At 49.6% G+C, this 27,848-nt stretch overlaps 10 protein-coding genes across 10 annotated transcripts; 5 read left to right on the top strand and 5 right to left on the bottom strand.

Annotated features, from left to right (window-relative positions):
* Window positions 1-790: 790 nt before the first annotated feature.
* BP5553_09616 (uncharacterized protein) lies at window positions 791-2,604 on the bottom strand (the record flags this gene model as incomplete). The annotated part of the gene is made up of 2 exons (XM_032018239.1): window positions 791-2,084; window positions 2,138-2,604. The coding sequence occupies 2 exons, from the start codon at window positions 2,602-2,604 to the stop codon at window positions 791-793; spliced, it is 1,761 nt and encodes a 586-aa protein (XP_031865538.1).
* Window positions 2,605-2,901: 297 nt separating this feature from the next.
* BP5553_09615 (putative pre-mRNA-splicing factor cwc26) lies at window positions 2,902-3,903 on the top strand (the record flags this gene model as incomplete). The annotated part of the gene is made up of 1 exon (XM_032018238.1): window positions 2,902-3,903. The coding sequence occupies one exon, from the start codon at window positions 2,902-2,904 to the stop codon at window positions 3,901-3,903; it is 1,002 nt and encodes a 333-aa protein (XP_031865537.1).
* A 256-nt stretch (window positions 3,904-4,159) lies between these two features.
* Window positions 4,160-7,145, bottom strand: BP5553_09614 (Uncharacterized protein; the record flags this gene model as incomplete). Its single annotated transcript, XM_032018237.1, has 3 exons — window positions 4,160-4,978; window positions 5,029-6,566; window positions 7,124-7,145. The coding sequence occupies 3 exons, from the start codon at window positions 7,143-7,145 to the stop codon at window positions 4,160-4,162; spliced, it is 2,379 nt and encodes a 792-aa protein (XP_031865536.1).
* A 446-nt stretch (window positions 7,146-7,591) lies between these two features.
* Window positions 7,592-10,894, top strand: BP5553_09613 (uncharacterized protein; the record flags this gene model as incomplete). Its single annotated transcript, XM_032018236.1, has 1 exon — window positions 7,592-10,894. The coding sequence occupies one exon, from the start codon at window positions 7,592-7,594 to the stop codon at window positions 10,892-10,894; it is 3,303 nt and encodes a 1,100-aa protein (XP_031865535.1).
* Window positions 10,895-13,089: 2,195 nt separating this feature from the next.
* On the top strand, window positions 13,090-13,818 carry BP5553_09612 (uncharacterized protein; the record flags this gene model as incomplete). The annotated part of the gene is made up of 1 exon (XM_032018235.1): window positions 13,090-13,818. One exon carries the CDS (start codon window positions 13,090-13,092, stop codon window positions 13,816-13,818), a length of 729 nt encoding a protein of 242 aa, XP_031865534.1.
* Window positions 13,819-15,137: 1,319 nt separating this feature from the next.
* Window positions 15,138-16,311, bottom strand: BP5553_09611 (uncharacterized protein; the record flags this gene model as incomplete). The annotated part of the gene is made up of 5 exons (XM_032018234.1): window positions 15,138-15,466; window positions 15,530-15,861; window positions 15,926-16,084; window positions 16,143-16,242; window positions 16,293-16,311. 5 exons carry the CDS (start codon window positions 16,309-16,311, stop codon window positions 15,138-15,140), a joined length of 939 nt encoding a protein of 312 aa, XP_031865533.1.
* A 1,036-nt stretch (window positions 16,312-17,347) lies between these two features.
* Window positions 17,348-18,490, top strand: BP5553_09610 (Uncharacterized protein; the record flags this gene model as incomplete). Its single annotated transcript, XM_032018233.1, has 1 exon — window positions 17,348-18,490. One exon carries the CDS (start codon window positions 17,348-17,350, stop codon window positions 18,488-18,490), a length of 1,143 nt encoding a protein of 380 aa, XP_031865532.1.
* Window positions 18,491-20,021: 1,531 nt separating this feature from the next.
* Window positions 20,022-21,396, top strand: BP5553_09609 (uncharacterized protein; the record flags this gene model as incomplete). The annotated part of the gene is made up of 5 exons (XM_032018232.1): window positions 20,022-20,042; window positions 20,095-20,140; window positions 20,209-20,312; window positions 20,364-20,477; window positions 20,539-21,396. The coding sequence occupies 5 exons, from the start codon at window positions 20,022-20,024 to the stop codon at window positions 21,394-21,396; spliced, it is 1,143 nt and encodes a 380-aa protein (XP_031865531.1).
* Window positions 21,397-21,845: 449 nt separating this feature from the next.
* Window positions 21,846-24,622, bottom strand: BP5553_09608 (Uncharacterized protein; the record flags this gene model as incomplete). The annotated part of the gene is made up of 6 exons (XM_032018231.1): window positions 21,846-22,961; window positions 23,018-23,103; window positions 23,150-23,343; window positions 23,551-24,070; window positions 24,219-24,268; window positions 24,327-24,622. 6 exons carry the CDS (start codon window positions 24,620-24,622, stop codon window positions 21,846-21,848), a joined length of 2,262 nt encoding a protein of 753 aa, XP_031865530.1.
* Window positions 24,623-25,954: 1,332 nt separating this feature from the next.
* BP5553_09607 (Uncharacterized protein) lies at window positions 25,955-26,948 on the bottom strand (the record flags this gene model as incomplete). The annotated part of the gene is made up of 2 exons (XM_032018230.1): window positions 25,955-26,760; window positions 26,810-26,948. 2 exons carry the CDS (start codon window positions 26,946-26,948, stop codon window positions 25,955-25,957), a joined length of 945 nt encoding a protein of 314 aa, XP_031865529.1.
* Window positions 26,949-27,848: the final 900 nt, after the last annotated feature.

Raw genomic sequence — 27,848 nt, 5'->3', positions numbered from 1 at the left:
ACGAACACCCCCTACTCTGTCCTTCGTATATCTACATCTACACTACTTCGTCCCCCTATCTTTCTGCCAAGGGATCGAAGCAACCACCGTCCGAAGAGGCTAGGACTCTCAAGCCTCCGCACTCTGTAGTACTGTAGCGTCGACGAGTCTGATGAGAGAGATTAGTAGCCTTGCAGGTCGCCTCGTGTACGGCCGTATCTGCGCCCGGGCGATCCCATCACACCCACATGGCCGATGACACCTGCCAATGACCAGAAGTCTCTCATTATTATCGAACATTCGATGCAGAACCCGCCCGGGAATACTGCGGTGAGGGCTTGGACAGGACGTTTGCCAGGGTGTGGCTAGGTATCTCATGACCGTGCTTTGCCAGGGGTCCTTCGATTCCGAGAGTGCCATGTGCAAACTGTGGAGTTATAATAATAATAATAGTGATAATAATGATCATGATCATGCACTTCGGAAGTATTATCCGGCTCGTGGGGAAACATAGAGCAAAATAGCTGCGGAGCATTCCGGAGTAATATTATTAAGTATTGAACTTCACAAAGAGCACAGTACGTGGAACCCAACCCACCCAGATCGCCTGAAGATCGACTAGGCGGCAGGTGGATCTCATTATTATTCCTCCGTACAACGAGCTACGGTATAATAATCGTATGGAGCATGTGGCCATTTATTATTATGGTACTTCGTACCCCATATTGCGCCTGCTACCGCCTATTAGAATATGCATGGACATCTACTACTGTACTTACGAAGTAGATCCCTATGTACAGGAGATATCCGTTCATTCATCGTCCTGCACTAGCTCCTTGATCTCGGATCCCAAGACACCACCACCAGGCATTCCATCCTGTGCCGACCCACCAGCTGGAGCGCGCAAAGCAGCATCAGCAACCCCCTTCCCACTAACACCGCCATCTTGCATCCAGAAATCTACCTCGTCCACAATATCATACACAATATCTTCTACAATCTGCTCATCATACCGCTCTCCCACAGCGCGGAGCGGGTGGGGTGCCGATGCGGATGGGGCAGCCTGATCGCTTCCGGTCATTTCCGCATCAACCTGAGCATCTGGCTGGGTATGGCCCGGTGGCGGGAACCAGAAATTAGGGCCAAAATTGACCTCCGCTGCACCGCCACGGAAAACCGAAACCGCGGGATAATATCCCAACATGCCATCATCGAGGCCTTCTCGAGCGCCGACCTGGGCAAGAGGCTTTGACGCCGGAGGCAAGAACGCGAGGAGGTCAGTGAATGGCGTGCCTATAAGCTCGCCATTCTTGTATATCTTGATACTTGAATGTGGTAGTGTCCGTAGCGATGGTAGCTGGTGTGTCGGTCCTGGCTCTTGTCCTACGCCACCAATCCCACCTGTCGAGGATATGATTGGTGATGGGTTCATGAGCTCTTCCAACTCCTTTACAGCATGGTATTCGATTTGCTCAAAATAGAGATGTGCCTTAAATCGTATAGGCACCCTATCTCGAATGATATCTGCAGCCTCGATTCCGCATGGCTCGTCATCTGCCAAATCGACAGCTGGATTGTAATGCCCTTCAACGACTTTTCGATGCAAAGCCTCTGATGGTAGGTTGATTTCCAGTCCAATTACATCCCCTTCCTGGACCTCTTGTCCCGGGGGGAAGAAATCCTTTGGCCTAGACATGAAAACTTTCTGGCCCTTTGCGTCGCGAACACCGTAACTATATGTGTCGAACCCTACAGGCGCATCGAGTGAAGCTTCTCTCCTCGCCCAGCCCATCCGCACATGGCCGTTCGCACTCTCCTGTGTTACGTTTGTCTCGCTTGGTTTTCGCTTTGGTATCCCGCTTATAATCTTGCATTCCCAATACCATCGGCCTTGCCGTACGCCTACATTCGCCTTCGCCATTCTAAAGCCTTTGTCTGTTGTGACGTGGTGGCCGGACTCATCGAGAAACATATGTGTAGAGGTATCCTCGAAGTTGAATCTTGGCCCAAAGGGCTCGGTCTCTGTTTGTCGGTAGTAGAGCGATGATGGGAAGGCGGGGTCTGCTATGCAGTGAGTGTAATGGAAATTTTTCTTGTTATAGACACTGCCAGGATAATTAGCAACAGCAAATATGTAGTCTCGTCTATTTACACTTACTGGTCAGTTGTCTCGTTGAACTGCACAGCAGTCCCATCCGGAGCGGTCTTTGTATGCGCGGGTAGGAAGATTGGACCTCGAGGAGCTTCGAAATCAGTCAACTTTGGCGGAGGAAGTTTATATCGGATCGGAGCAGGTGCATCCCCCTTCTTCTTGGGTTTGTGCTTGGGTGTAGGAGCTTTTGGGTCTGGTGTTGCTCTCGCGCTGCTATCTGCCGCCATAGACCCTCCCTTCGATTCGCGCTTCTTGAGCGATTCCTTTTTTGCTCTTGATGCGCGTTCGCGTGCCAGAGGTGCATCTTCTTGAGGCTTTGCGGGTTTGAAATCGGGATTTAGGGGAGATGAGATGGCGGGCTGATGGTCATCTTCGAGAGCGCGTTTCTGGGGTATTGAGGAGACTGGCGCTGCGATTGTGGACGTAGATGTCGGCGTAGGCTCCCGCTGAGGAGACGGTTCTCCTGCTGACATCTTGACCGTGGATCTAGAATAGTGGCGTCTAGAGAAGTGGTTGCTTGAGGAGCTTTCACCGTTCAATTATTATTTATTATTCAAGAGGACGCTCCACAACGCCGAAGTTGACGCGAATACTTGAGTATTGATATCGCCAGTCCCCTGGTCAGCGCACGCCCTAATCTCCATGTGCCGCCAGATTCCCAACCTCGCGCCTCGTCCGCCTCCCCCATCAAAGTTATTTATTATTGTCAGCCTTGCAACAATTCTCACCAAATCTAATCCCATCCAACCCACCTCCTACGACTTTGCAAGATGTCACTATCTAGCTACCTCGCAAGTAAATATTTAAACGCCGAACCTGCCACATCTTCATCGTCATCCAAAAAGCGCAAACGCAAAGAGAAAGCCGCCTCCTCGGGCCTCATAATCGCCGACGACGACGCCCTGGGCTGGTCTAATACACCCACCCAAAACGAAGAGGAAAACGATGGGCGACCTATAACTGTATCCTCGGGCTCAGCGGAGTTCCGCAAGGCAAAGAAGAACGCATGGAAAGTCGTAGGCGCGCCGGTGCTCCAGCCACAAAACAACGATGCCGAAGCAGATGCGGCTGATAAGATTATCCAAGAAGCTGCAGCGGAGAATGCGGCGGCGATGCAGGAGGATGAGGCGCCAGTGGTAGATGGGGATGCCGAAGGCGTGGTTAAGATGGGAGATGGGACACATGCCGGGCTACAAAGTGCTGCTGCTGTGGCTCGACAATTCGAGAAACGGAAACGAGAGGAAGCTGCAGCGTGGGAAGCTGAACAAGGCGGCAAGAAGGGGAAGAAGAAAGGTGCTGAGGAGACCGTATACCGTGACGCAACAGGTCGGCGAATCGACCTGTCTATGCGCAGGAATGAAGCGAGGAGGGAACTCGACGAACAGGCCCGGAAAGAGCAAGAGGAGAAGGAGGCCCAGAAGGGCGATGTCCAGAGAGCCATGAAAGACAAGAGGAGAGAGGAACTTGATGAGGCGAGGTTTATGCCTCTTGCGAGGACAGTGGATGATGTGGACATGAACCAGGAGCTGAAAGAACGAGATAGATGGAATGATCCCGCTGCGCAGTTTTTGGTCAAGAAGAAAGAGAGGAGGAGTGTCACTGGAAAGCCAATCTATAAGGGTGCGGCTCCGCCGAATAGATATGGGATACGGCCTGGCCATCGGTGGGATGGTGTTGATAGGAGTAATGGGTGGGAAGGCGAGAGATTTAAGGCTTTGAACAGGACGCAGAGAAATAAGGAGCTGGATTTTGCGTGGCAGATGGATACGTAGTGCGGTCACGAAGTACTATATGAAATTCAACATGTCAATTCGGACTATTCGTTATTGGGATGATTTGTGATATGGTCATGCAATGCTATCTGAAGCTACCTGTGAGCAAGCTCGCAATCCCGTGATGCCGCCCAAACGCGAGATTAGGTGCTCTATAAATCACGTATATCACGCCGGATGTGATTAATCTTGAATTAGATATGCCGGCGCAAACTTGCCATCTGCCGTGGTGCAAAAAGTACCCCTTGATACATGTCTATTTGGGCCGCAAAATCCTGTCTGGTCCATACTTCGAGTTCACTTTCACAAGCTGAATGAAGTCCTTTTTGGGCGTCTGCCCAGGACCATCGCCAACTCTACCGGCGAATCTTTTCATCAGCTCTCCAATCAAGATACCGGACGGAGGCAGTGCTGCTGCTATCTCGTGTGGCTGAATAGGGCCCGCCCCCGGTGACTGTGCGCGGGAAGTATCTGGCGCTGTCGAAGGGCTGCCTGCACGGCTTCCACCAGCTCCAATTGATCTAGCCCTAGCTGGATCTGGACTTCCTGCGCGCGATCCCGCGGGCGACGCATTAAGACGGAGCTTGACCTTTTTCTTCTTGCCACCATCAGACATTTCCCCGCCAGTAGCTTCACCGTCACTCATCGAACCGCCATGGCTTGGGTTGGGAGGAGCAGCCTGGATTTCCGTGAGTTTTGATGGATTCACGTTAAGTTTCACGACCGAAGACCTTCGCTGGCTCTGACCAGGTTGCGACCCTGAAGGGGCCGGTGACATAGGCCGGGAGCCGGGAACTGGTGTGCTTGTACCCGAAGGCTGGGGGGTGCCATGCTTCTTCTTGTGCTTCTTTCGGACAGACTCGTTCCCTGAAGACTCCGAGAGGTTTGGAGAACCAGACCTCTTGAGGGCATTTTTGGCTTTCTTCAAAGGATCGGTGTGTTTGGGTCTGCCAGAGGGCGTATTTGTCCCTTTAGATGACGCGCCGGAAGGAAGCTTCGACTTAGCTTTGGCTTCCTCATCCTTTCTGCGGTCGATCTCTTTTTGTTTCTCCTCGTCCGATGTGTCATCCTCGCTCTGAATGCAATTAGCGAGATATAACAATAAATAAAGAAACGACTACTTACCGTTTCAGAATAAGGATGATCAGAATCACTTTCATAGATGAGATTTCTCTCGCGCCGTGTCAAAGCTTTCCGAACCTTCTTGCCAAGTTTTCTCTGTTGCTCGGTATCCTTTTCCTCCTGCTCAAGCTCTCGCTCGACTTCTACTTCGTTCGCCTGACCGAAAAAATTGGCTCCTAGTTGCTCACGCTTGATCTTGGTCTGCGCCTCTTTTGACTCCTCATCATGGTCGGGTTCAAGGGTTGGCTGCTCATCATCATCTTGGAACAGATCGGACTCAGCGAAGTCAAGGTCGTCCATATCCTGCCTCTCGCCCTTGCTAGCATTCAGGAACGTTTTGCTTTCTGACTTGACGGTAAACAGTTTATGCATCGGTCCCACTTCTGCGCCCTTCTTCTCGTTATCCCTCATGACCCATCGAGGCTCTCTTGTCTTTTTGTTCAATTGCGCCTCTGCCTCTTCTATTGTGAGGGTCTTGAACTGGTTTTTAGCAGTAAACTTGTACCACTTCTCAATCGGAATCATCAAGAACCTTGATCCATCGATGACGAAGATGACGTTAGTATGCGATAGAGCGGCCTCGTAATTTCCAACCCAGGTGTTCTTGTTGTCCGCATCCTCCAGGTGCCATGGTAGTGCTTCTTCATATCTCAAATCGGAAGCTTTCTTCTGTTCCTCGGTCTTGTCTAGCCGATACACTTGGGTTGTCTTCTCATTTCGGAAAGATTGGGTTTTCTTCGCCGCCAGCGCCGCGGCATTATTTCCGGTCGGGGCAATCTGCGCTAAATCTGCTGCTCTCCGGGCTTCCTTCTCGGCCTTCATTATCTCCAACTTCTCTCGCTCCTTGGAATCCATCAACTCATCGGGGGCAAGCTCCTCTTCTTTGGCGGCCTTCCCTGGAGGGGGCTGTCTAGGGTCTCTTCTATGCAGGACCACTGGCCGCGTAAACTCATCTTGGTTTACGGGGTCGATATCCTTCTTCGTAGCGAATCTCGAAATATGATGCCTTATGCCTTCACGGAGAGCTCGTTTGGTCGTGTACAGAGGGAAATCTTGGTAGGGTCCTGTTGGCGCGTTGGTCCAACCACCGTGTGATTTCGGGGCATTGGCACCATTGATAGTAGATGGTTGCGATCCAGATTGTGGTTTCTGAGGCGCGGTGCCATTCACGGGATATTGTCGCGCTGGACCCGGTCGGGCAGGCGCCCCGGGTCCCTTAGGTTTCGGCCCAGGGGCGCCAGGTGGTAATTTCTGTAGAACAAGCTTCTGACGCGGTTTCTGGCGTGGCCTCAGAGGATCTGCAGGTTTGGACTTGCGAATAAACTGGGGAACACCGCTGCCGGGGGTTGGAGTTCGGCCGTTCGACTGGCCCGACGGAGAAGCGCTCATGATGAAGAGAATATATGCCGAGTCTCTATTGCAAAGGCTATCGAGAGTCGTGGGAGCTGAAGGGAAAAGAGTACGAGGCGCGATAAAGGCAACGCCCAGGACGCTGTCGCCAGCGCTGGAATGCTCCTTGCTCAGGTTGCCTTCATGAAGCGCTAGGACAATGCGATATCCAGACAGGCCGCAAAGGATGAATGAACGAAGGAATGCGTGATACGGGATACGGAGAAGGGCCGGTGTATTGTGTGAAGTCTTTGCCTATTGTTTCCCAGGAATGCGAAGGTGAGAGCTGGAAGGTGAAAGGTGCAAGTGAGCTCTGGGTTTGGGAGAGGTCAAATCGCGAACGGAACAATGTCGTTGCCAGCTGCTTAGTCACTCGGGGTAGCACCCCGGCTCTTTCGGGCGCCTCCCACGTGATCTAGATAAGCCCCTCAGCCCATATCGCGAGGAATCCCGTGACCTGCTTGTATATCAGTACTTTCCGTTGTTTCTTTATTTACGCCGTCGCCATTAGCATCAACCTTCCAACGTTCAACTTCCAGTCTCGACTTTCCACGCCGAGCATACACAAGATTCGCTGGCGGACACAGTAGAAAGAGCAGAGGGATATTTATTGGCTGTCTAACGGAGACTCATATCGACTCGCTAATATCTATTGCAACGGCACTCACAACATATACTGCGCTACTCGAGCACCCCTTGTGCTACTTACAGGGACTTTGCCATACGGACATCTTGCTGTACCCGTACGGTTGTCCAGGCCGGGACTACGACTATGGACCAATATACAGCAACGCAAACACACCCATATTGGCTTGGTAGCGGAAAGTGAGAATCCAAAAACACATCATTCTCTATAGCTCAGCCCTGTCTGTTCATATCAAGTACACTAAACCCGAGCGTCGACAAATCCACCTCTCAAGGTGACATGCCCGGGGATCCTTGGCCTGCACCAACTGCCTCGTCGTTACATCTCCTATATATTTGAACGACAAGGCGCAAATCGGAATTTCTAATCCTGTCAGATTCCTTCGGCCTGACGAACTAAAAGACCTCCCCGACAGCAGGTGTTGGCTAATCGGGAGGACGAACTCGAGGTTCACTACCCTCTATTCAACATCAACCTACACAATATCTATCGCTCATCAGCGAAGGATAAGGGCTGTCCCCATAGTCGATAATGTTTCCCTCTCCTTCAGGACCACCGGGCAATGGGGGTGATGACCTTGAAGCCCGACTGCGTGGTCTTATCCTCAGCAATGCTGGCACTCAGGCAATCCCGGAGACCGCACAGGGTGCTGAGACTAAATCTCAGTTGCCACCTCATATGCTGAGCGCAACTTTGGCGGAGCAGCAAGACTACCTAGCCAATTTAAGTCTTCCGCGCAAGCAAAATTTTGACAGCTTGGATGCTCAACCAGGGCGAAAGAGACCCAATCAAGCGCAAAGACGGCAGATCAACTCACGGCTTTCCATGGATATTGAGCCACGCCCAAGCCCTGCTACTCAAGGACCTGGATTTGGACCTGGTACTGGATTTGACCGGTCCCAGTGGTCGAAGCCCCCTCATAATAAGGCCCCTCAAATAAAACATAATCAAGGATATCCTCAGCACCAAACCCATTCACCGCGCTTCCAAAATAATGGGCTTCCAAGCTCGTTCCCGTCTCAGCCCTTCTCTCCGCAAAACAGCCCGCGATCACCAATGCATCGGTACCCGCCTGGGTCGGAACCTCAAATTGCATTTCAGCAAGCATCGAATCAGTATTCGCAGTTTCAATCACGCTATGCTCCGAGACCTACTCCTCATGGCCGACAACTTTATCAACCTAACCACTATCAAAACCAAGGACGAGGTGCGCCATCTGGCTGGGGCGCTGATGACATAGCGACTCAAAGTTCGTATCTTGAGACTCTCCTACAATCAATTGTTCCATCAGTCCATATCGACCCCCAGGAACTATCTGAGAAGGAATCATTTAGAGTTGTGGTTGAGAATGCATGTCGAGAAGCAATTGCGGAATACGAAATCAATGAGCTAGGGTGCGAGAAGTTTGACCCTTCCACCGTTGAGCTGCAGTGCTTTGGTAGTATGATGTCGGGGTTCGCCACAAAGGGATCCGATATGGATCTTGCACTTCTTAGCCCCAAGTCTAACCCCGCTCCTGATTCTCCAGAATCCCCCATTCCACGCCTGCTGGAGAAGAGGTTGCTGGTTATGGGCTTTGGAGCCCGGTTATTGACTAGAACTCGAGTTCCTATTATCAAACTCTGCCAGAAGCCGTCTGAGAAGCTGAAAGCAGATCTGTTGCAGGAACGTACCAAGTGGGAGAACGGATTTATTGGAGGCCCACAGGAGGAGGAGGACATTAATGAACCAGGGCTTGATCCAGAAGCAGTGCTGGAAGATATTGGGAATGTAGCCCCTGAAGGACGCCCTCAACAGACAGAGGAATGTTCCGAATCAGTCGTGGAATCTTACGAAGAAAAGTTGGCCGGTCTCAAGCAGAAGGCTCAGCAGTCGCTTGGCGACTACCATAACGCTGCAAAACGTCTGTTGAAGAATCTCGGCGGTCGAGATGTGACTTCAACGAACTCGAGTACACTCGATGAGGATGAGTTGCGAATCCTCAACGATGTGTGCAAGGCTTTTGTCTCCGGCCTATCATCTCAGCCTCTTGTTTCTCGACTGCAAAGCTATCCCTCGATATCCCCACTATTCGACTCTTCATTACCACCCATACAGCGAACGCTCCAAGGAATAATGCACCAAATCGAGGGAGAGCGGCTATCCATGGCAGTAGACCATCGTCCTCTCACCGAGCAGAGTGATAAACGAGAACATGAATGCTTGATCGCCGTTGCGGCTTGGCAAACCATGCAAAATATGAATAGACCGGTCACGGTTACAGAGTCATTGAGATTCAACAGGGATCTTTACATTGCCCTAGAGAGGATGAAACGAATCAGGTCATTACAGTTGGTCTTTCTTCATCAGATCCAGCATGAGGAACCTGTCTATTATTATGGGAGGGCACAAAAGCTGTTGGAAGACCTGCAAGGTTACAACCGCAATTGGGAGGGCTCAACTGATACTGTAACCCCTATTGTTGTTGCTCATTACCTCGCTGGTATCAGTAACCTAGAGATTCGCCAGGCTTTGCAGAAATCTACCCGCACTACCATGACACTTCAACGGGTTGGGCTGCAGCACAGGGCCTTGCAGCTTGCGATGGACTACGAGAATGCTCTGAAGACTCATATGTATGATGAAGACGATCGTCCCTATATCGAAAACTACATTGCTTTTTTAAGAAGGGTTGATCTCACAGATCCTGCCAGAATCCGTGAAAAGATTCCACAAACAGGTGATGAAGCTAAGCTGATTGCGAAGATTCGATGTCTTCCCAACCCCAAGCCTACCAAATCTCGCGACCGTTACAAGGACCATCTCGAATTTCCAAAATCGGACATTGGTGTACAATGCGATATTAACTTCTCAGCGCATCTTGCGATCCATAACACTTTGTTGCTTCGCTGCTACTCGCGTTGCGATCCTCGTGTGGAGTCTATGGTTTTATTTATCAAGCATTGGGCAAAGGCTAGAGGCATCAACACTCCATATCGAGGCACACTCAGCAGTTACGGCTATGTACTCATGGTGCTTCACTATCTTGTCAACGTCGCCCAGCCCTTAGTCTGCCCTAATCTTCAAGCAGTTCATAAGGACCCAGCTCCACATCTGCCACCAGCTGAAATTGAGGCGCGGAGTATTTGCAATGGCCACGACGTGCGGTTCTGGCGTAATGAGCTAGAGATTAAAAGTTTAGCAGAACGCAAAATGTTGAACCATAACCACGATTCACTAGGATTATTGCTAAGAGGGTTCTTCGAGTATTTTGCGATGAATGGTTCCATGACAACCTTTCACCACAGGTGTTTTGATTGGGGCAGAGACGTCTTGAGTCTCCGCACGCAGGGCGGAATACTATCGAAGCAAGAAAAGGGATGGGTTGGTGCAAAGACCACCATAGAGACCAAGACGGTTGCACCACCGATAGCATCTACTCTCAAGGCCTCTGATAATGATTATAGCGTACCAGCAGGAGAGATTCGCCCGGGAACAGCAGAGGCATCAAAAGTCAAGTCTCCCAATCAAGCCCACATGAAAACAGTTCAAGAAACCAAGGAAGTCCGCCACCGGTTCTTGTTCGCCATCGAGGATCCATTTGAATTAGACCACAACGTCGCAAGGACAGTGACGCACCACGGTATTGTATCTATCAGAGATGAATTCCGACGTGCATGGCGCATTATTCGCGGTGCTGGGAAACCCAACCAAACTGATGGTGGGCTCCTAGATCCCAACGATATCATGGGAGAGGCTACTAAGGATAGCTGGCAAGAGTTGCTAGATCTGATTCACGGACCGACGCCGAAGGCTGAGATGGGAACGGGTGACAGAGGCCCCGAAAAACAATAGAAAACATCCTTATGTGGTATTGTGTTGGCTAAACTGGCAGTATGAATGGGATACATACTGAGCATGCGTGTAGATTAGGTATACAAAATCCAGTACTAATCATCTCCGGTCTCTTATTACATCTTTATTTGTGCGCTTTGATTACTTTGTGGAAACTTATTACTCACATTCTAGCATACGCTGGGGTTTCTTACTGATAACCTGGGGAGGCTAGAGGGGAATACTCCGAAGAGATCAAGGCCATCGCTGGTCATGCGGGCGTGTGATAACGATCAGGCGGCATCTATCTCCTGTACTATACCTCATCAGTCTCGAAATTACCCTCTTAAGATTGTGGCAAGAGTAGGGCGAGCCAGCAAGTCAAGCAGCCCGGCGTGATACCAACGTGACTGGTTAAGCCCTTTCATGTCCCGGAAAGTCGAGTTGACATACCAGCTTGCCTCTATTGAACTCGACTTCAGACCATGGCTTTGGCCGACTACGCTATCGCACCGCCATGATCCCGCTAAACGAGAATTCGTTTCTTACTCTCCTCCATTTTCATCTTGACGAAATGCCTCATCGCTTCGATTTCCTGCTGGGTGAGAAGACCCAACCTCGCGTGGTAAATCCCCTCCTCATTACGCCCGAGCTACCGGACATCTAAGAACTTCCGCCCAACTAATCCTAGCTACATAGCTGACTATCCAAGTCTTAGTCTCCTAGATCTTTCGCATCTGCTATGAAAAAGCAGTTTCCTATCACACGACGGAGCCAGACTCGCCATACCGCCGACGATTCAGGGGGTGGCATACCTCCTCTTCTCTTCGCCTTCTCCAACGAGTAGAAAAGTCTCGAGACGCGGTTCGTACACTTCTATCTAGGAACGGCCAGGCCAATAATCTAGGCTCTTCAAGAGGGACCAATAGAGGGGGAGGGGTGTCGAACGAAAATTGTTCTAGTAGGGAGTTCATATTCTAGACGATAGGCCCCCTAGACACGGAAAAGGGCCCGTCTTTATCCTAGATGGGCCTAATTCGCGAGAATATCAAGGCAGGCAACTACAGTACAATGTTGGCCATCTACTGATAGAGAAACTGAAGCTTTTGCTCATTGATATTAGGATCCAACGTATGAAAAGCATCAGGCTTAAGGGTGGGGTCATTAAGGGCTCAGACATTCTTCTCTCATGTTCAATATAATCTAATGACGGATAGACCTGGGCCGGTGGGATTCTCGGGTCCAGTTTCGAAGTAAGTAAACCTCGCCGTTATACCGCATCGTGGCCACCTCATAGCGGACATTCTCCTCGGGGAACTTGATAGTACCTGCTCTCGCTTAGTAGATTCCTCCATGGACTGAGGTGTCGTCCATCTAGATATCTTTGTAGTGCACCACCGACGGGCCGTCATTATACTCTAGGTGGTACAAAATGCTGTGCCGCCCTCGGATCGGCCTGTGAAGCTCCACGGCCTTGCCTGGCCTTTATTCTTGATGATGTTGGCGATAGTAAGATACATCTCCCCCTTGTGGAGTGGACCTCTCCCACGTCTTGGCCTCATCGTCGCTTTTCTCCCCGGCAGGGTCGTCCTTGGCCATGAGAAGGTATCTCGGTCTAGGCGACATAGCACACTATTCGATCAACAATAGCCAAGATTGGGCCGATGAAGTTGGGAATTGAAATATTCATACGTAATAAAATCGATCGATATATTTTCCCCGGTTCTTCTTCTTGTTGACTCTAAGCGCAGATACTAAACGACTAGAATTTTCCACAAACCCTTTGTATCTCGATAGAAGATGCATCAAGGTCCAACTTTTCATGTCGCTGGTGCCGAAGCCCACTGCCGCTACAATGCTGGAACTCGCATGATGCACACCACCGGATATGACGGATTATATGATTGGCACATATTACATCCAGTCTATACGAGGGGAGCTCCAAAGCATGTCGGGTCGCACCAAACAATAATCAAAGGAAGGAATCGGGAAAACCATTATCTTGAGGTGCTCCGTGATGTATCGAGTATGTAGGATGACGACGGGGCGAAAAATGTACGGCTGATAGGTGAGATTCCACGAAATGGAAGGAGAACGATATGAATATATAAAGGGCATGTGAGTACTAGCAAAGAAACAACAACAAATACCAAGCATCAGATTCAAACATCACCACAAAACATCAATTCACAATATACGCAAAAAAACACAACACGATGCCAGCGCTAATCATCGAAGAAAGTCAGATACCAGCGCCCCTCCAAACCATACCTTCAAAGTCTCAAAACAAAGACAATACACTCGACCACATAGTCCACTCCCGCCACTCAACTCGCAAGTTTCTTTCCACGCCCATCCCAAAATCAATCCTGCTCGCCGCCCTAGAACTCGCCCAGCAAAGCCCCTCGAACTCCAATATCCAACCGTGGCGCCTAACAATCGCCACAGGCGCTGCGCGGGACAGCCTGCGGACAGCCCTCCTCGCTGCAGCAAGCGTCGATCAGCCCAACATTCCTCCCCTCCCTCAACCATTCACGCACTACCGCAGTGAACTCGGAAAACAAGTCTATGGCGAGGGTATGGGCATACCCCATTCCGATGTTGAGGGGCGGAGAAAGGCTGTGTTGAGAAATTACGAGTTCTTCGGTGCGCCGACGGTGGTTATTGTCAGTATGGACAAGCGACTGGGGAGTGCGGATAGTTTGAGTGTTGGGATGTTTTTGCAAACGTTTTTATTGAAGTTGACAGAGGACGGAGTGGGGAGTTGCGTGGAAGTTAGTATTGTGGGGTATCCGGAGGTTGTGAAGCGGGTATTGGGGATTGGGGAGGATATGGAAGTTCTTTGTGCGGTTGCGGTTGGATTCGAGGATACGACGTTTAAAGCAAATGGGCTGAGGATTGGGAGGGAGAGGATTGATTTTACAACGACGTGGGTAGAGGAGTAATAGATGCAGAGGTGGGCTTTAGGTGCTTGGTTAGCGTTTGGGGTTCGGTAAACTGGTAATTGAAATATGGCGTTTAGATAGGATGAAAAATTAGACTCTAGAGGATAAAGTTATAATTAATGATAATAATACCTAGAATTAGCAAGTACATCTTGTGGTAGTATTCATGGCATGTGAATAAACGCTTCTTTAGTTTGCAGGAAGCCAAAGCAATTTGTAGATATGTATACTATACCTCTCCACCTGCAGCCACAGCCCAGTAATATTTCAAATGCCATTCCAAGATTTCCTAAGAACTACCCAGGCATGGGAACTTTTTGATAAACGGCATTATATGATAGCTCCGGAATATCAAAATAGATGTGTTGGATCGAGAGTGACGTACCCTGTCCTCAATTGCCTGGATTTTAACTCTGATTGCTTGACAATGACTGGAAACTGGATCTTAAATTGTTTCGCCATTACGGTAGGAGATGTCTACATTGTATGGCAATCTCAGATGAGCCAGACGTAATTGGTGTTGGAGACCGTATGTTCCCAAAATGTACCATGAGGAAGTGGAGCTTATTATTTATAGGCCCTACACGTTTGGATCAAGGGCCGCCGGGTAATACACATTGTGTACACTCTGTGCAACAGCTACGTGCGTTTCCCGAAAATTGCCCTCAGCAATTCTGCCACCACTCCAGGTAACGCATGTATCAGAGTTAGACCCCAGAAGCTGCCTCAGCCAGCCTCCTACACTGCCTTTCAAGTGACTGTTGTGCCCGACCATGGTGCTCAAGTTGGGCATTTCTTGGGGTTTGAGGTACTAGAATACGTTCACACCACATCGGGAAATAGTGCAGCCAGAAGCTCAACCCTCAAACTCTTCTAGCGGCTTCGATAGAGCGCTCTATGATGGCAACTGATGCTCCGGAGAAGATCGGAGACTCAATGTGGTTTCAGCCACAGCGCCGAGGCAAGTGTCACTAGTACCCAGCTGTTTCTGAACAAGGGGGGCTAAGGCAAGACTTCTATTAACAAAAGAGAGGGCCAAGGCTCATTTATTTCCGCTACTAATCCTCCATCAGCGTCTAACCTCTCCCTCCATTAACTGCCTCGGTATGTCAAACATGGACTGCTCCTAACTAGCAGGCTGTTCTTTCTCTATCTTCGCCACTAGCTCTGCATGTCCGGCGCGGGTACCAATCTTCCTGGCCCGGTCGATCGTTAGTACAACTATATACATGCCACCGGGGGGTTCTTGGTTCCTGGGTCGAGGGTATCGCCTCAATCAGGTGGCCTAGCTAAGAACGTGTAGGGCGGCGTGGCCCAGTCTAAGCCTGACGATTAGCAACTTGGTACTCGTTGAGCTCCTCAAACTGCCGATTTACTTTCTTATTGCGGAAAAGGAAGCCGAACGTTAATACTGATCCGGCCTTAGCTAGCAACGGCCGGTCATCCGCCTCGTCTTGCCCTTGCAGTTCAGTCCTGCCATCCTGCGCCAAATAGACGTGGTAGCTCTTGGGCAGATAGCGGCCCGGATTCCATACATTCCATAGTACAGAGTTTATGAGCATGAGGGTTGCCTCAAAGACATAGAAGAACCACTCATACCGCAAAATGGGACTGAGGGTCATGAGTGCTTCGAGGTCATCGAGCCGGACTATGGCGTTGCCCAGGTGTTCCACCAGGCGGTAGATGCAGCGTATCAAGATCAATGACATACTTATGTACAGCGTGATCAGGGGAGTCGAGACAGCCTTAGCGTGTATATTGGCTTTAGTGCATCGCTTGTGGAAAATGGCCGCGAGGACGATGAAGATCACGATAACGCCGAGTTGGATCGCAAGCGCGGCTATTATCAAGTTTCTTCCCAATTCTTGATGCGACGATGACCGGTTGGAGGTGAGGGCTACCCCTAAAGCGTTCAAGGTCTCGACAAGTGCCATTAGAGCACCGAAAGTGGATAGAACTCTGCCCGGAGGAAGGGGTGCGGAGTATGGCACGTAGTAGAATATTCGACCGAGGACGTGGTAGTTGGCGAGTTCAAGAAGCGGACTATGTAGTGGTACAGGATTAGTAGGCACTCAATGGCATTGTCTCTGTTGGATGTATTACTCACGGGCACATGAATATGAAGACCTGGCTGAAGATGTAGATGATCAGGTTCTGAGAGGTATACAAATAGTTGAAGGCTCCGTATTCCCGCAACGCATAGCCGGCAGTAAACAGCACTGCACAGAACGGGTGTAGTCCGATCAACTTGAAGCATTTGTAGCGACTGATCGTGGGTGTCAGGAGGTGTGATTTTGGTATAGCACGGACGATGATACACTTACTAACACTGCCAGATATGGCCGACCGCTGAGGCAGCGAACGCAACGGTGAAGAAGATGGATGCTATTCTGTTAGGAGCGTAGACGTAAAGGCTCCCCGGGACTAGGATATGTTAATAGAGATGCTGCAAGTAGGATATTCGAAGGACTTACCGGGGGTTCCGTCCGCCATCTTGGACGTTATGCTGGGGTGATGTTCACAAATGTGAAAGTTGGACGGTAAGGAGATGTTATATAGTACGAGTCAGCACTCGCTTGAAAACACCGGGCTTGAATTATACGGAAAAGAGGATAGGTAGGTAGGGCTAGAAGCCAACTCGAATAATGAACAGCAAAAGAGGTCAACGACTCGATATAAATGAAATCATACTTCTTACCTCCTTATAAATACTATAATATAATCTTACGCCTCTGCTACTCAATCGACAGCCAAGAACCGACTGCCTGATCAATGCTGCGGACACGCGTGTTGCGTTGCAATAACCTCGCGGCATCGTCAGTGAGGACTTAGCCCTTGGTATCTAATAAGCTGTGACGGTGCTTACTCCTTACTTCTTACTCGAGTCGAGTAATAAGGGGGGAGAAAGCTGGTGAAGCCGAACACGCGTGTTAGGTAAGCAGGGTATAACGCTACTGGATGCCAGCGCGGTCCCCCCTGCTCCTGCTGACCGAATGATTACGTAGCGTACCTAGTGAAGGTAGTGGCTTATGTGTAAAACCATAGATAGCGCCTTCAGGTTTGGATGGCTACAGGTACTTTGTGATAGAGCTGGTCTGAGGAACATATCCAGCATACGTAGTATGGAGCCTTTGGTCGACTTATATCCGACATTGACGCGTTGAAGGAGGGGCAGCCACAGTAGCTCATCCTTGCTAGCCAAACCGCACGAAGCAGTGCGAGCACCCCTATTCGGCTATTTCTCTACTCCAAGCAACAAAGTCGTTCACTTTTCCGCCTTTAAATCTTGCGGCCATATGCTTCGTCGCAGCCACAAGAAGTCATGGGGAGGCTGCGTCCAATGGTGAGTCGTACAGAAGTGGTTCCCCCTTACTCGTAGGCATTTGCTGATCTTGGTTAAATAGCAAGCGACGACACGTCAAGGTAATGCTCTCTGATGGTATCATGGTCCGCCCATTGTCATGACTAACCTCGAGTCTTCCCAAACCATCAGTGCGATGAAGGCCGCCCGGTATGTCTCCTATGCACCATGTCAGGGCGGGATTGCAGCTTTGCATCCCAAGCCTCGCCAGAGAACCGCTCGACATCTGGTGCATCTTCTCATGAGCGGTCCATAAGCCCAGGCGACAACCATAGCCAAGGTGGTTTTACGCTCCACCATGCCACCCCCTTAACTGCCACCTCCATTTCCAATTCCGACTCGCCGGAACCACCAAGTATCAACAAAACCAACAACCACCAAGACCTGACACTTGATGGGGCTATCAACTTCAACCACATGGAACTTCTCATCCACGCGATCCACGACAAGGAGCTGTTCAACCTCGGCGACCGCGTTAGCGACTACTCGGCCAGCATGTCACTCGCCCTCAAGAGAGGCCTCAAGTCGCCATATCTTTTGCATCAGCTGCTGGCGTTCTCCGCCCGCCACCTAGCATTCCTGCATCCTGAGTGTTCCGCCTCCTACTTCCACCAGGCCGTCGCCTTGCAAACTCGCGCCGTCTCACTCTTCAACGCCGCCTGGACCGGGGTAGACGAGTCCAACTGCGTCGCCATACTCCTCTTCTCGGTAGCTCTAGGGCACCACCTCCTCGCCGACACCCTCGCCAAGCGGGATCCGGGCGGTTTGGAGGGATTCATGACCCATTACGTGCAGTGTATGGAGATGCACAGGGGCATCCACACCATAGCCACAACCGCGTGGCCACAGCTGATGGAGTCGGAGCTCGAGTCGGTCCTGTCGTTCAGCTCGGGGTTCGCTTCGAGGAAGCCAAGAGGTAACCAGTGCCAGCGGATCAGGGAGCTGGTGGACGGCGCGGACGGGCTGGTGGAGGAGGATAAGGAGACATGTCGGCTGGCTATTCGGTACCTGCAGGTCGGGTTCGATGCGCTGTTGGCGGAGGAGGAGGAGCAGGGAAACCGATACCAGATGATCTTCGCGTGGACGATGCTGGCGCCGCCAGAGTTCACAGGCTTGTTGGCTGCTAAACGCCCCGAAGTTTTGGTCCTGCTGGGGTATTATGCCTTGTTGCTGCATTACGGAAGGGACATGTGGCAGGTTGGGGACGCAGGGGCGTACATATTGGGAATTATCGTGGACTATCTCGACCCTAAGTGGCATCATTGGCTGGAATATCCACGGGAAATGGTAGTTAACGTTCTCGGACACTAAGCTCTTTAATCGCGTTCTGGCGAGCTTCTGTCGGCTTGTAGCACTCACTCATGCTTGACGATGTTCGCTTGCTAAAATCGCCCAACAGATTGGATTAGAAGCTGCAGAGGTGAAAACCAGGGCCTTCCTAAATACACAGCAAAAACCGCTATAAAGGCAATACTCGGCGAGATGCTTCAGAGTTTCCAGCTTGTAGGGAGTGACACCAATATGTATTATTTTGTACATTGAAAAAACGTATTAGCCCAACTCGAATGTGGAGGGAAGAGTATGGAAAGTGACTTACCCAAGTCACGGTTCCAATGGCACGTCATATATGCCTTTGGTGTAACCCAGGTCGCCCTGTGGAATGGGATTGCCGTCGATACCTGTATCACCATCATCAAAGCTGTTCTCGTCGGCATATATCCTCCTGCCTTCCACTGTCATCTTCCTAGGCATTTTTAGTAGTGGCTATTGGCTAGCTGAGACAAACCAGAAGACAGCTAGAAATTGAGAAGATAAATATAGATGTAGAGATCAGGTACGAGGTTCAAACTGTGGGCAGCTGCTGAGAAGGGCGAAGACTCACAATAACTCCAAACGAACAGCCAGGATGGAAAGTCAGCCATGAAATAAAGGTAGGCAGAAACTGGGCTCTATCGGCGGACTCCCTAAATAGGTGGAGTGAGTAACTGGTGAGGCCAACTTTTGGGAAACGCAACAAGTCAATCAATAGAGTTCCAGCTCTCCGCAACACTCTGGCAGTACTCGAGTAGTCGGTCAGCCGGCACAACCTCGCTACCAACTTCAGCAGGTATATATATTCAAATAAGAAAAAAGCATTTATCGACAACCTGGCTCTTTAAGACACTCCCCACAAGTGTCACACGACACTCATATCGAAGAGAAATATAACTAGGTCTAGCGACGCCCACGAAGCGGCAGAAATTAGTTGGCCGTAGGCACAAACTCTTTTGCCATTTTCATCTTTGTAATTTTGAAGGCATTAAAAGAGCTTTATCCAAAGACTTCCTTTGGGGCTTTTTTGGGCTTTTTCAAAGATCGCTTATATCGCTACAGTAGTAACCCACTCGTTTACCATAACTTTTGTCGTAAGTGACTGAGGCAAGGCACCTAGCTAGGTACAAGGTAGGTACTCATTTGCTCTATGATGATAAAACATTAGACCTTTGGCATGCTTGTCAACGATACGACGCTGAAGTGTACTGTACACCAAAGTACAATATCACATTGAGCCTCACCAGTAAACTTTTAAAGGTTGGACGTAACACCCACTAGGATAGTTGTACGAGTTGCTTTAGAGTGGCTAAAAACTTTCCTTTCTTAACATGCCTTAAGGTACGTATGTCCGAGGTTGCTTGCGGTTGGAACATGGAAGTTGCTCGCAAACGAGATAATATGGGGGGGGCGGTAAAGAGTGGCAGAATGAATTGACTTGGCCACATTCGGAATGTTGTTGCCCCTCCAAATTTCTCGGAACTCTGGAAATGCACAACAGAACTTGCACATACTAATAAGAATAGACACGATGCCGACAGAACTAGAGGAGGTAAGTCCAAATATATGGCGCTGATATCTATCTACCGCTAACATATCAGTAGCTTGTGGACTTTATATCCCACGGCAACACAGAAGTGCGACAGCTTGGTGAGTTCCCTTGCGACCCCGCCGAACGAACAAGCAAAATATTGATACAATACGTTTTTGCGCCTCAGCTGTCGAAAACCTTGTTCCATATTCCCTCTCGCAGCCGTCAATTTTCAAAACCAATGAGCTGCTCCCAATCAAAGATCTCAAGCTATTAGTGAGGGATTACAAGGTCTGCTTCACCTGAAACTCTCCCAAATAGCCAGGCTGATTTTGTGTCCAGCAAATAGCCAAAGATGCCATCACAATTTTGATAAATCTGTCAACGGATCGGGAGATCTTGGAGGATCTTGCCTCAGACAAGGAGTTTATTACATCGATGCTAGGTCGTCTGACAGTATGTCAGTCCTCCTTCCTGCCATTTTCACCGGCCCTTGCTGACGTTGGACCAATTTTAGAATCCTGCAGAGCCAAATGCGAACCTTCTATCGATGCTTCTAGCAAACCTCGCAAAATGGGATGATCTAAAATATATCCTAACTCTCGAACGCCCTGCGCCAGAAGAACTCGGCTCCAACAACAAAGCCATCGACCAACTGCTTGACCTATTCGTAAAAGGCGCAGAGGGAGCCTACAACAAAGCTGCCGATTACGATTACCTCTCATACCTCTTCGCCGACATAGCCAAACACGCCGAAGGTCGCCAATATTTCCTCACGAAACAAGATTACGATAGTGTCGTACCCCTCACGAAACTCACAGTCTTCACCGAACACAAATCTGACATACGGAGGAAAGGCGTCGCAAGCACAATTAAAAATGTAGCGTTTGAGATTGATTCACATCCCTCGTTCCTGGCTGAGGATGAAATCAATATCCTGCCCTATCTGCTACTGCCGATCACGGGGAATGAGGAATACGACGAGGAGGACACAATGGCCATGCTGCCTGATCTGCAACTTCTGCCCCCGGATAAGCAGCGGGATTCAGACCCTAGTATCATTCAAACGCATGTGGAGACACTGATGCTTCTGACGACGTCGAGGCAGGGGAGGGATGTGCTTAGGGAAATCAAGGTTTACCCAATAATTAGGGAGACGCATCTGAAGGTAGAGCATGACGGACTTAGGGAGGTGTGCGAGAGATTTGTGCAGGTGCTAATGAGAGATGAGGAGGGAGAGGAGAAAGTTGACGAGGGAATGAGGGCATTGTCGAGAACTTCTATGAGCAAAACTCAGGGGCATGGGGGGCCAGGAAGCTGGGCTCATCAGGATGAGGAAGAAGACGACGACGATGATACGATAGAAGAAGTCTAGTACTTCAAACAAAAACAGTTTCCCCGCCATCTATTTTCTTTCGGTGCATATAATCCAAAATTAGAAAACTCTTGTTGCAAATCTTCCGCCTCGGAATCCTCGATGGAGGAGAATGGGTATGTCTTTTCCGATGATTTTAGAAGCACTAAGAAGCCCATAGATTTACGACCAACACCCTTGACTATTGAAAATAGTTAGTCGAACCAATATAGACACATAGACTCTAGCACCAACAACACAAACCTCAAAACAAACGTTCCCCCTTCCGGAACGGTGATGCCTAGGAGAGGGGCAAATCACAGGAATCTCAATACTACTTGAAGGGATATTTCGGCGTAATGTGAGATATAAGAATTATCAATTAATTCGAGCATAAAGCCGCTCTTCGTCTCCCTAATTATATTTCTGTTATCATTTGCCTCAGATTGAATAACTCATCTTTTTACAGCTCAGCTCAAAACAAAACTCTTACTAGTCCCGGAAAACTCTGTTATCTTCCCCGTAATTGGTGCCTTCGCATCCCCATAATACCTCAATCTATAAGTCCCGGGAGTCGCATAACTCTCTGTTTCCCAACTAACAACCACATGACTACTCCCCAGCAACCCATCATCTCTATACCAGCTATACACCAAAAACCAGTCACTGTCATCACGGACTTGGACCCAGTTTCCGTTGCTCTGCTGCGTTTCAACGGCCGCAAAAGTTCCTTCGAGACGAAGGTTATTGCGTGGATTTGCGCCTATAAAGGATGCGTTTACAACGGCGCCGCGGGTGTAGGATGAAGAGGGCTGAGAGAGCACGGCACCGAAGGATTTTAGGATTGGTGGGTTGTCGTATACAACGGGCGCGATGAGGTCGAGAGAGTTACGGCGGTTATCAGGGGGGCTAGGGCCTGGGGCTGGCTGGCTAGACGAGGACCCGGAAAGGTATTTGATATTGCTTGTTGAGAGATAGATGTAGGCGTCTAGTTCGTTGGGGCCGTAGAGTGTGGAGGCCCCTTCGTAGCGTTGAACGCCATATTCTTCGCGTGTCGTGAGATAGTGAGCATATGTGTTTGCCGGGCCGCCGAGAACTACTTTGGGAGCTGTAATCGTGATTGAAGAGTTTATTGCTGCCGCTGCCACGGAGCTTTTCCAGCGCCTACCGGACATGGTTGTTGCTTCACTTGGGCTGACTACGATGATGAATTGACCCACGCGGAAGCTTTGAACGTCAACGATGTTGGGGGTCCAGGCGTAAGGCTCCGTAAGTTCTCCCACATCAAGGAGGATGGGTTTTGGGCTCTGGCACGCCTTTTGTTGCGCATTTGGGGCCTTGATGACAGATGAGACGATTACCCAGAGGGGATTTTGGGAGTTGGTGTCGTTGTCGTTTTGGGTGAAGTCAAAAGCACCTGGACCATCGCTGGTACCCGCAGCAAAAGAGTATCCCAGTGCTGCCGGGCAGGTTTGGACAGTGTTTCCATTTGGAAGTGGAAAGCTGAAATAACTCATATCATTGAACGTATGATAGAATTTGACGCTGGTATCCTGGACTGGGGTTGCAACGGTATCGAACGAGTCCTATTGAGACATTAGCTTCCTTGAAGCATTATAAAAAGGATCATTCTATTGCTTACATATAGAGTTTTCGCGGCAGCATAGACTCGGCGGCCAATCTCATAACAGCTTGATACTCCCAAATCCACCTTCTGAAATTCAGGACCTTGCAATTAATTAGCGTAGTATTAAATTGCCTCAACATGCCCTACCTCTTCCATGGCACGCCTGGCTCTTCCCTCCGCAAGTGCTGTTTTCCAATGTGCACATTTGGCCCGACCCATCGTCACACCAGGCTCCTAGGACATTTGGCGTGGTGTCGCCCACGCTGCTTTGACTAAAGGCGGCCACGAAACCTGGAGCTGCACTAGCGTCGCTGGCCATTGCTTTTTCAAACAAGTACGAGCTGAGCCCTTTATTATCTGGAATTGAAATCAGCATCCCGTGCTTGAATTTATACAAGAGACTTGCCTCCTGTTACATGTGTGTTGTTTTCTAGCATGGAGGTCCCGTGAACGCTATGCCTATTCGAAAGTGTTAATCACTTGAAGATTCAATCGACCAGCATATATCCATAACAGCAAAATCGTCGTGGGATGTATCGGGAGCTCACCATGCGAGAATGCCTGTATTCAAGCCATCCGAGGCACGCTTAAAGCGGAGAACAGTAATCGTCTTATCTACGTCATCTGGATACTGAGCTCGCTCCTCAGCTGGGTTGGCGAGATAGGCCCATAGACTCCGGTTGATATTGGCATCTGAGACAGTTGTATCCGCATAGCTGAGATATCCAGGGCTCAAGCTTTGGTGCGCGCGCTTGATTGACAGAACAGCACCATCCACAATAGCTTGATAGCTTTGCGGAGAAAACCCGAGGGAAGTAATTTGTGGCAGAAGATAGTTCAACCACGCTCCTGGGCCAGAGTGCTGATGGGTTCCAGTTACTGCAACATTACTCTGACCGTACACGGAATAATCACCCCCCAGAGCTGCTAGACCTTCTAAAATACCATTTCGAATAGCGGTATCTCCTGACTGGGTGTCAAGAACTAGGTATACGAAACGATCACTTGGCTTGTCCTTGTTTCCAACGATGAACGCTCGGGAGTAGATTCTCTGACGAAGGCCAGACCCTGTATTTCCAAATCAGTATCGCCTGATGGGAAGTCGAGGGACAAGACGAGAGTATAAAAAAGACGAGCATTCAAATCAAAAAGGAATGAAGTAGTGAAGTTGCATATATGCCAGAAAAATTGCGAGAAAAAGAAGAAAAAGAAATACCTATTTGAGACAGACTGGCATATCCCATAAAATTTAACTCTACCACAGGACTGCACTTTCCATTAACTAGAGCGCTTTTTGACAATGATCTTTTGTCATGCCGCTTACCCAGTAATATCGGCTTTCCCTACGCCTAGGAGATATTGGTCACCCGTTGCTCTTGTTAGATGCTCACGGAATGCTTCTGAATCGTCGACCCGCGGCTCGGTAGCAGAGGTAGAGGGGGTCCATAGCGCTGCCGTCCCCAGGCCCGCTAGTACCAACGTCAAGAATAGCACTGATAAAAGAGTAGCCAAAAATGCGTTGCTCCGCCTTAGAGTTTTGTCCGGGCCATCTTGAGGGCCAGCTTCCACCTTCTCCTGCGCCGGAAGCGCGACGTACTCTGCACGGTTTAAACGAGCCATGGCAGCAGAATGAGTGCACTCGGAAAAAGAAAGGCAATGCTGGGATCGCCTGATATTATAAACAGAAACTTTGGCAGGTCAGGCCCAGGTACTTCGTACGACCGGGCCTTTCATTGGTAACCTGGGAACGGGTTGCCGGCCGATCTGTTGACTGCTTCATACTGTATGCGCACACGGCACATTGCCTCCTTCGAACATCGTACTGGGGTCAAGTTGGCACTCGTCCTGTAGCTTGGTGGTGTCTGGCTCAGAGGCTAAGGTATGTGTGTTTACTTCGTGATCCTGTTCGGGGCGGGGCGCCGTTAATATCGAGGGGGATCGGCGCTCCTTCCTGATTCAACACCAATCAGGCGGACACTGGCCCTGGCAACAGAATGCAATAAGAATCATGGGATTGAGATTCGCATGGATTGGCGCATCGTGACATCGTCTCGCTGTTTGGCGCTGCAGACACAATGCTCAGTCGCCGTGGTCCGTTGCCTGCTGGCTGAAAGTGTAACCCGCGCCCGGAATTTGCAATCTGGCATTGATCCAATCATCTGCGCTAGCTGTGCCTTAACCTCATACCTTATACCTCATACCTCATAGCCAATTTTCGTGCGTTGACCTTCCGACCGCCAAATCGTCAGATACCAACAGATTCGGGGCTGTGGCTTTTCAAAATATATCCTACTTTTTTTCTGGCTTCAGTGCCATCTCAGGTACCCGGGCTGCCGCCAGGTCAGGAACCGTTATTTCATAGCGGTCTCAACCCGTTGCAACCAATACCTTTGTTGTCCTAGAGCCGCATCTGAACCCCATATTTAGTCGCGGAAATATATGKTGATGTTTCTGTTCAGAAAGCTAAGCCCATCGTCCAACCCAGAGCAGGAAATCACCAATATAGTAATAGTTCAATCCGCGTTCGATGGCCGGCTCAAGAGCAGTCAAATACCCCGTCCGAGTTTCAATATCCAGATCAAATGCGTCGCCATTTTCTCTCCATCATACCCCTCATACATCGTTAATCGGTGTTTTCTTTCTAGAGAGGCCAAGGAAGGTTGGCAAAGCGCGAGCTCAAATGCGTTGCAAAATCATCACCAGGCTTGTGCCGTCTCAGCAAGTTCCACTGAATTACCCACAAGAAATGAGTTCCCTTCTATCCTGCATGGCTGTGGGCATTTTCACAGGTGCCATAATAGCGCTGGAGTATATTTGCCTCGCCAAAAAGGCTTCTCAACCCGATCCAGCAAACGCCTTGAGACCTGACAGTTCGTATCTCACTCCACCAAACGCCGGACAAATATTCCCACCCAATATCCTCCATTTTCATCCAGTCAAAGCAACATCGCATCACTCCTCCTCCTCCTCCTCCACTGCATCGTCCGCTCGAGCTCGCTTCCCACCTCCGCTCCTCCTCTTCCCCCTCAGGTATTCCTCTGTAGTCGTAACTGCCTGTTGCCCAACATAATGCTCGCCATCCCATTCGGTCTCGCATTTAGGGCAGTGCTTACTCTGCCTGGAATTCCAGTACGCAACCTCGCAGATATTATGAAGCCGAACGTTGCACTCCATGTTCGAACACCTCTGACCAACCGTGGCAATCTCCTTGCAAGCTTCGCAGAACTTAATTCTTTGCCACTCGTCAGGGTCGTCCGAATCGTTATATGCGTCGACCAGCCAGCTTCGTAGTTCCATCAGTGCCCTGGGAGAAAGCCTGTAGAAGCCCTGCGGACTCCTCTCAAGCCACTTCTCCTCCTCGAGTTTCAGCAATAATCTCTCGGCCTCTGCTCCTGTTAAGCCTTTATCAACAGCAGTTACGCTTTCGCCCTCGTCGGCACGGTTCGCTCCCCTAAGAAGTTTCTTCTCTAGGGCTTGGATGCTGGTAATTGCCATCACCTCCCGTCGCCTTGTGTTGTAGGTCTCGAACATAGCATCGAGAAGTCGTTTGATATATAGCATCTCTTCCGTCGTCCTTACTGTCGCCAACTGCGTCAGTGGGTCGCTGATACTATTAACTATGGCATATATCCGCTCTTTGGTGACTTGATGCTGCGAGTTGCGGATTTCATAGTCTAAAGGCGAGAGTGCATCGGCTGCGGCAGAGATGTAGGAGTCGAAATCTTCTTGTGTCACTTCATCGGCAGAGACCTCCTTATCTAGCATAAAGTTCAGCTATATATCCACAAACTGTTATAGGGAACTGACCTTCTTGAACGCTGAAGATAGCTGCGAGGATTTTCTTGCTTTCCTGGAAAGACAGCTGCCCACGAGCCATGAATGCCTGGAGAAATGCGCGGTTGCCATCACTGTAGTTACCATGCGGATCGTCATCGTCAATATCCATTGTTAGAGATGGTCGATGTGGTGGCGTAGGAGCAGTTGGAAAAGCCAAAAAGTCGCTGAAAGACGCGTTGAAAGTGGCGTCGGGACGCGTTCAGATTAGATAAGGTTACATACTTGAGGGTTTCCATCACTCTTCACGGGCCAGCTAAATGATAGCATTTAACTATGACTGTGAGTTCTATGGTCAGTTAGTTAGAGAAACTATGGTTTAAAAGTTTTCCATTTCTGTACTTGTGGTTCTATCACTACAAACTATGGGTTGTAGGGGTTTCCAGGGTTGGTACTTTCTACTGCTCCACCCTACTGAAGGGCTTGGGGCTTGTTTTCTGCGAACAAAGCCCCTGAAACGCCGCCTCCCATTCCTAATCTTGCCTCCTTAAAATACGCCAAAAATGCCGCTCAACCTAACCGTTTAAATAGGATATCTCGTACGAGGTCCCAGCCCGCTTAATAACCATCTGAAAACTGTCTCAAAATTTAGAGGGCGGCCTCCATTTCAGACAAGGCCATCGAAAACCGCTATGCTGTTAGGCATCGTATCCACCATTCACAATCAGTAGCCAGCGCTAATAAAAGCATCGCTAGCAAAGCCTGTGAGATCGATTTTTGAGACCAAACGTACGTAGCCTTTAACATTTAGAGTCTTTAATGTAATAGCGCTAGAGGATTGAGTTGGGGGCAGGTGCACTGGTGGTATTTATACATTGTATATTAATCAGAGTCCGGAAATAGACGCATATGCTTCATGTCGAGTCGCCGTCAAGGTCATTAGACGAATAATGATGAAGGAACATATCCCCGAAATATGCTCATCTCAATTGTCAACCTCGAGGCAATGGTTAAATCAACTACTCAAGTGCTTTCTTCTGTCATAAAATTTCTACGTTGGAAAGAAAGAAAT

Source organism: Venustampulla echinocandica (assembly GCF_003357145.1).
Source record: "Venustampulla echinocandica strain BP 5553 chromosome Unknown scaffold_11, whole genome shotgun sequence".
Classification (NCBI taxonomy): Eukaryota; Fungi; Ascomycota; class Leotiomycetes; order Helotiales; family Pleuroascaceae; genus Venustampulla; species Venustampulla echinocandica.
Note: the sequence above shows the minus strand (reverse complement) of the source record. Positions and strands in the feature narration are given on the sequence as shown.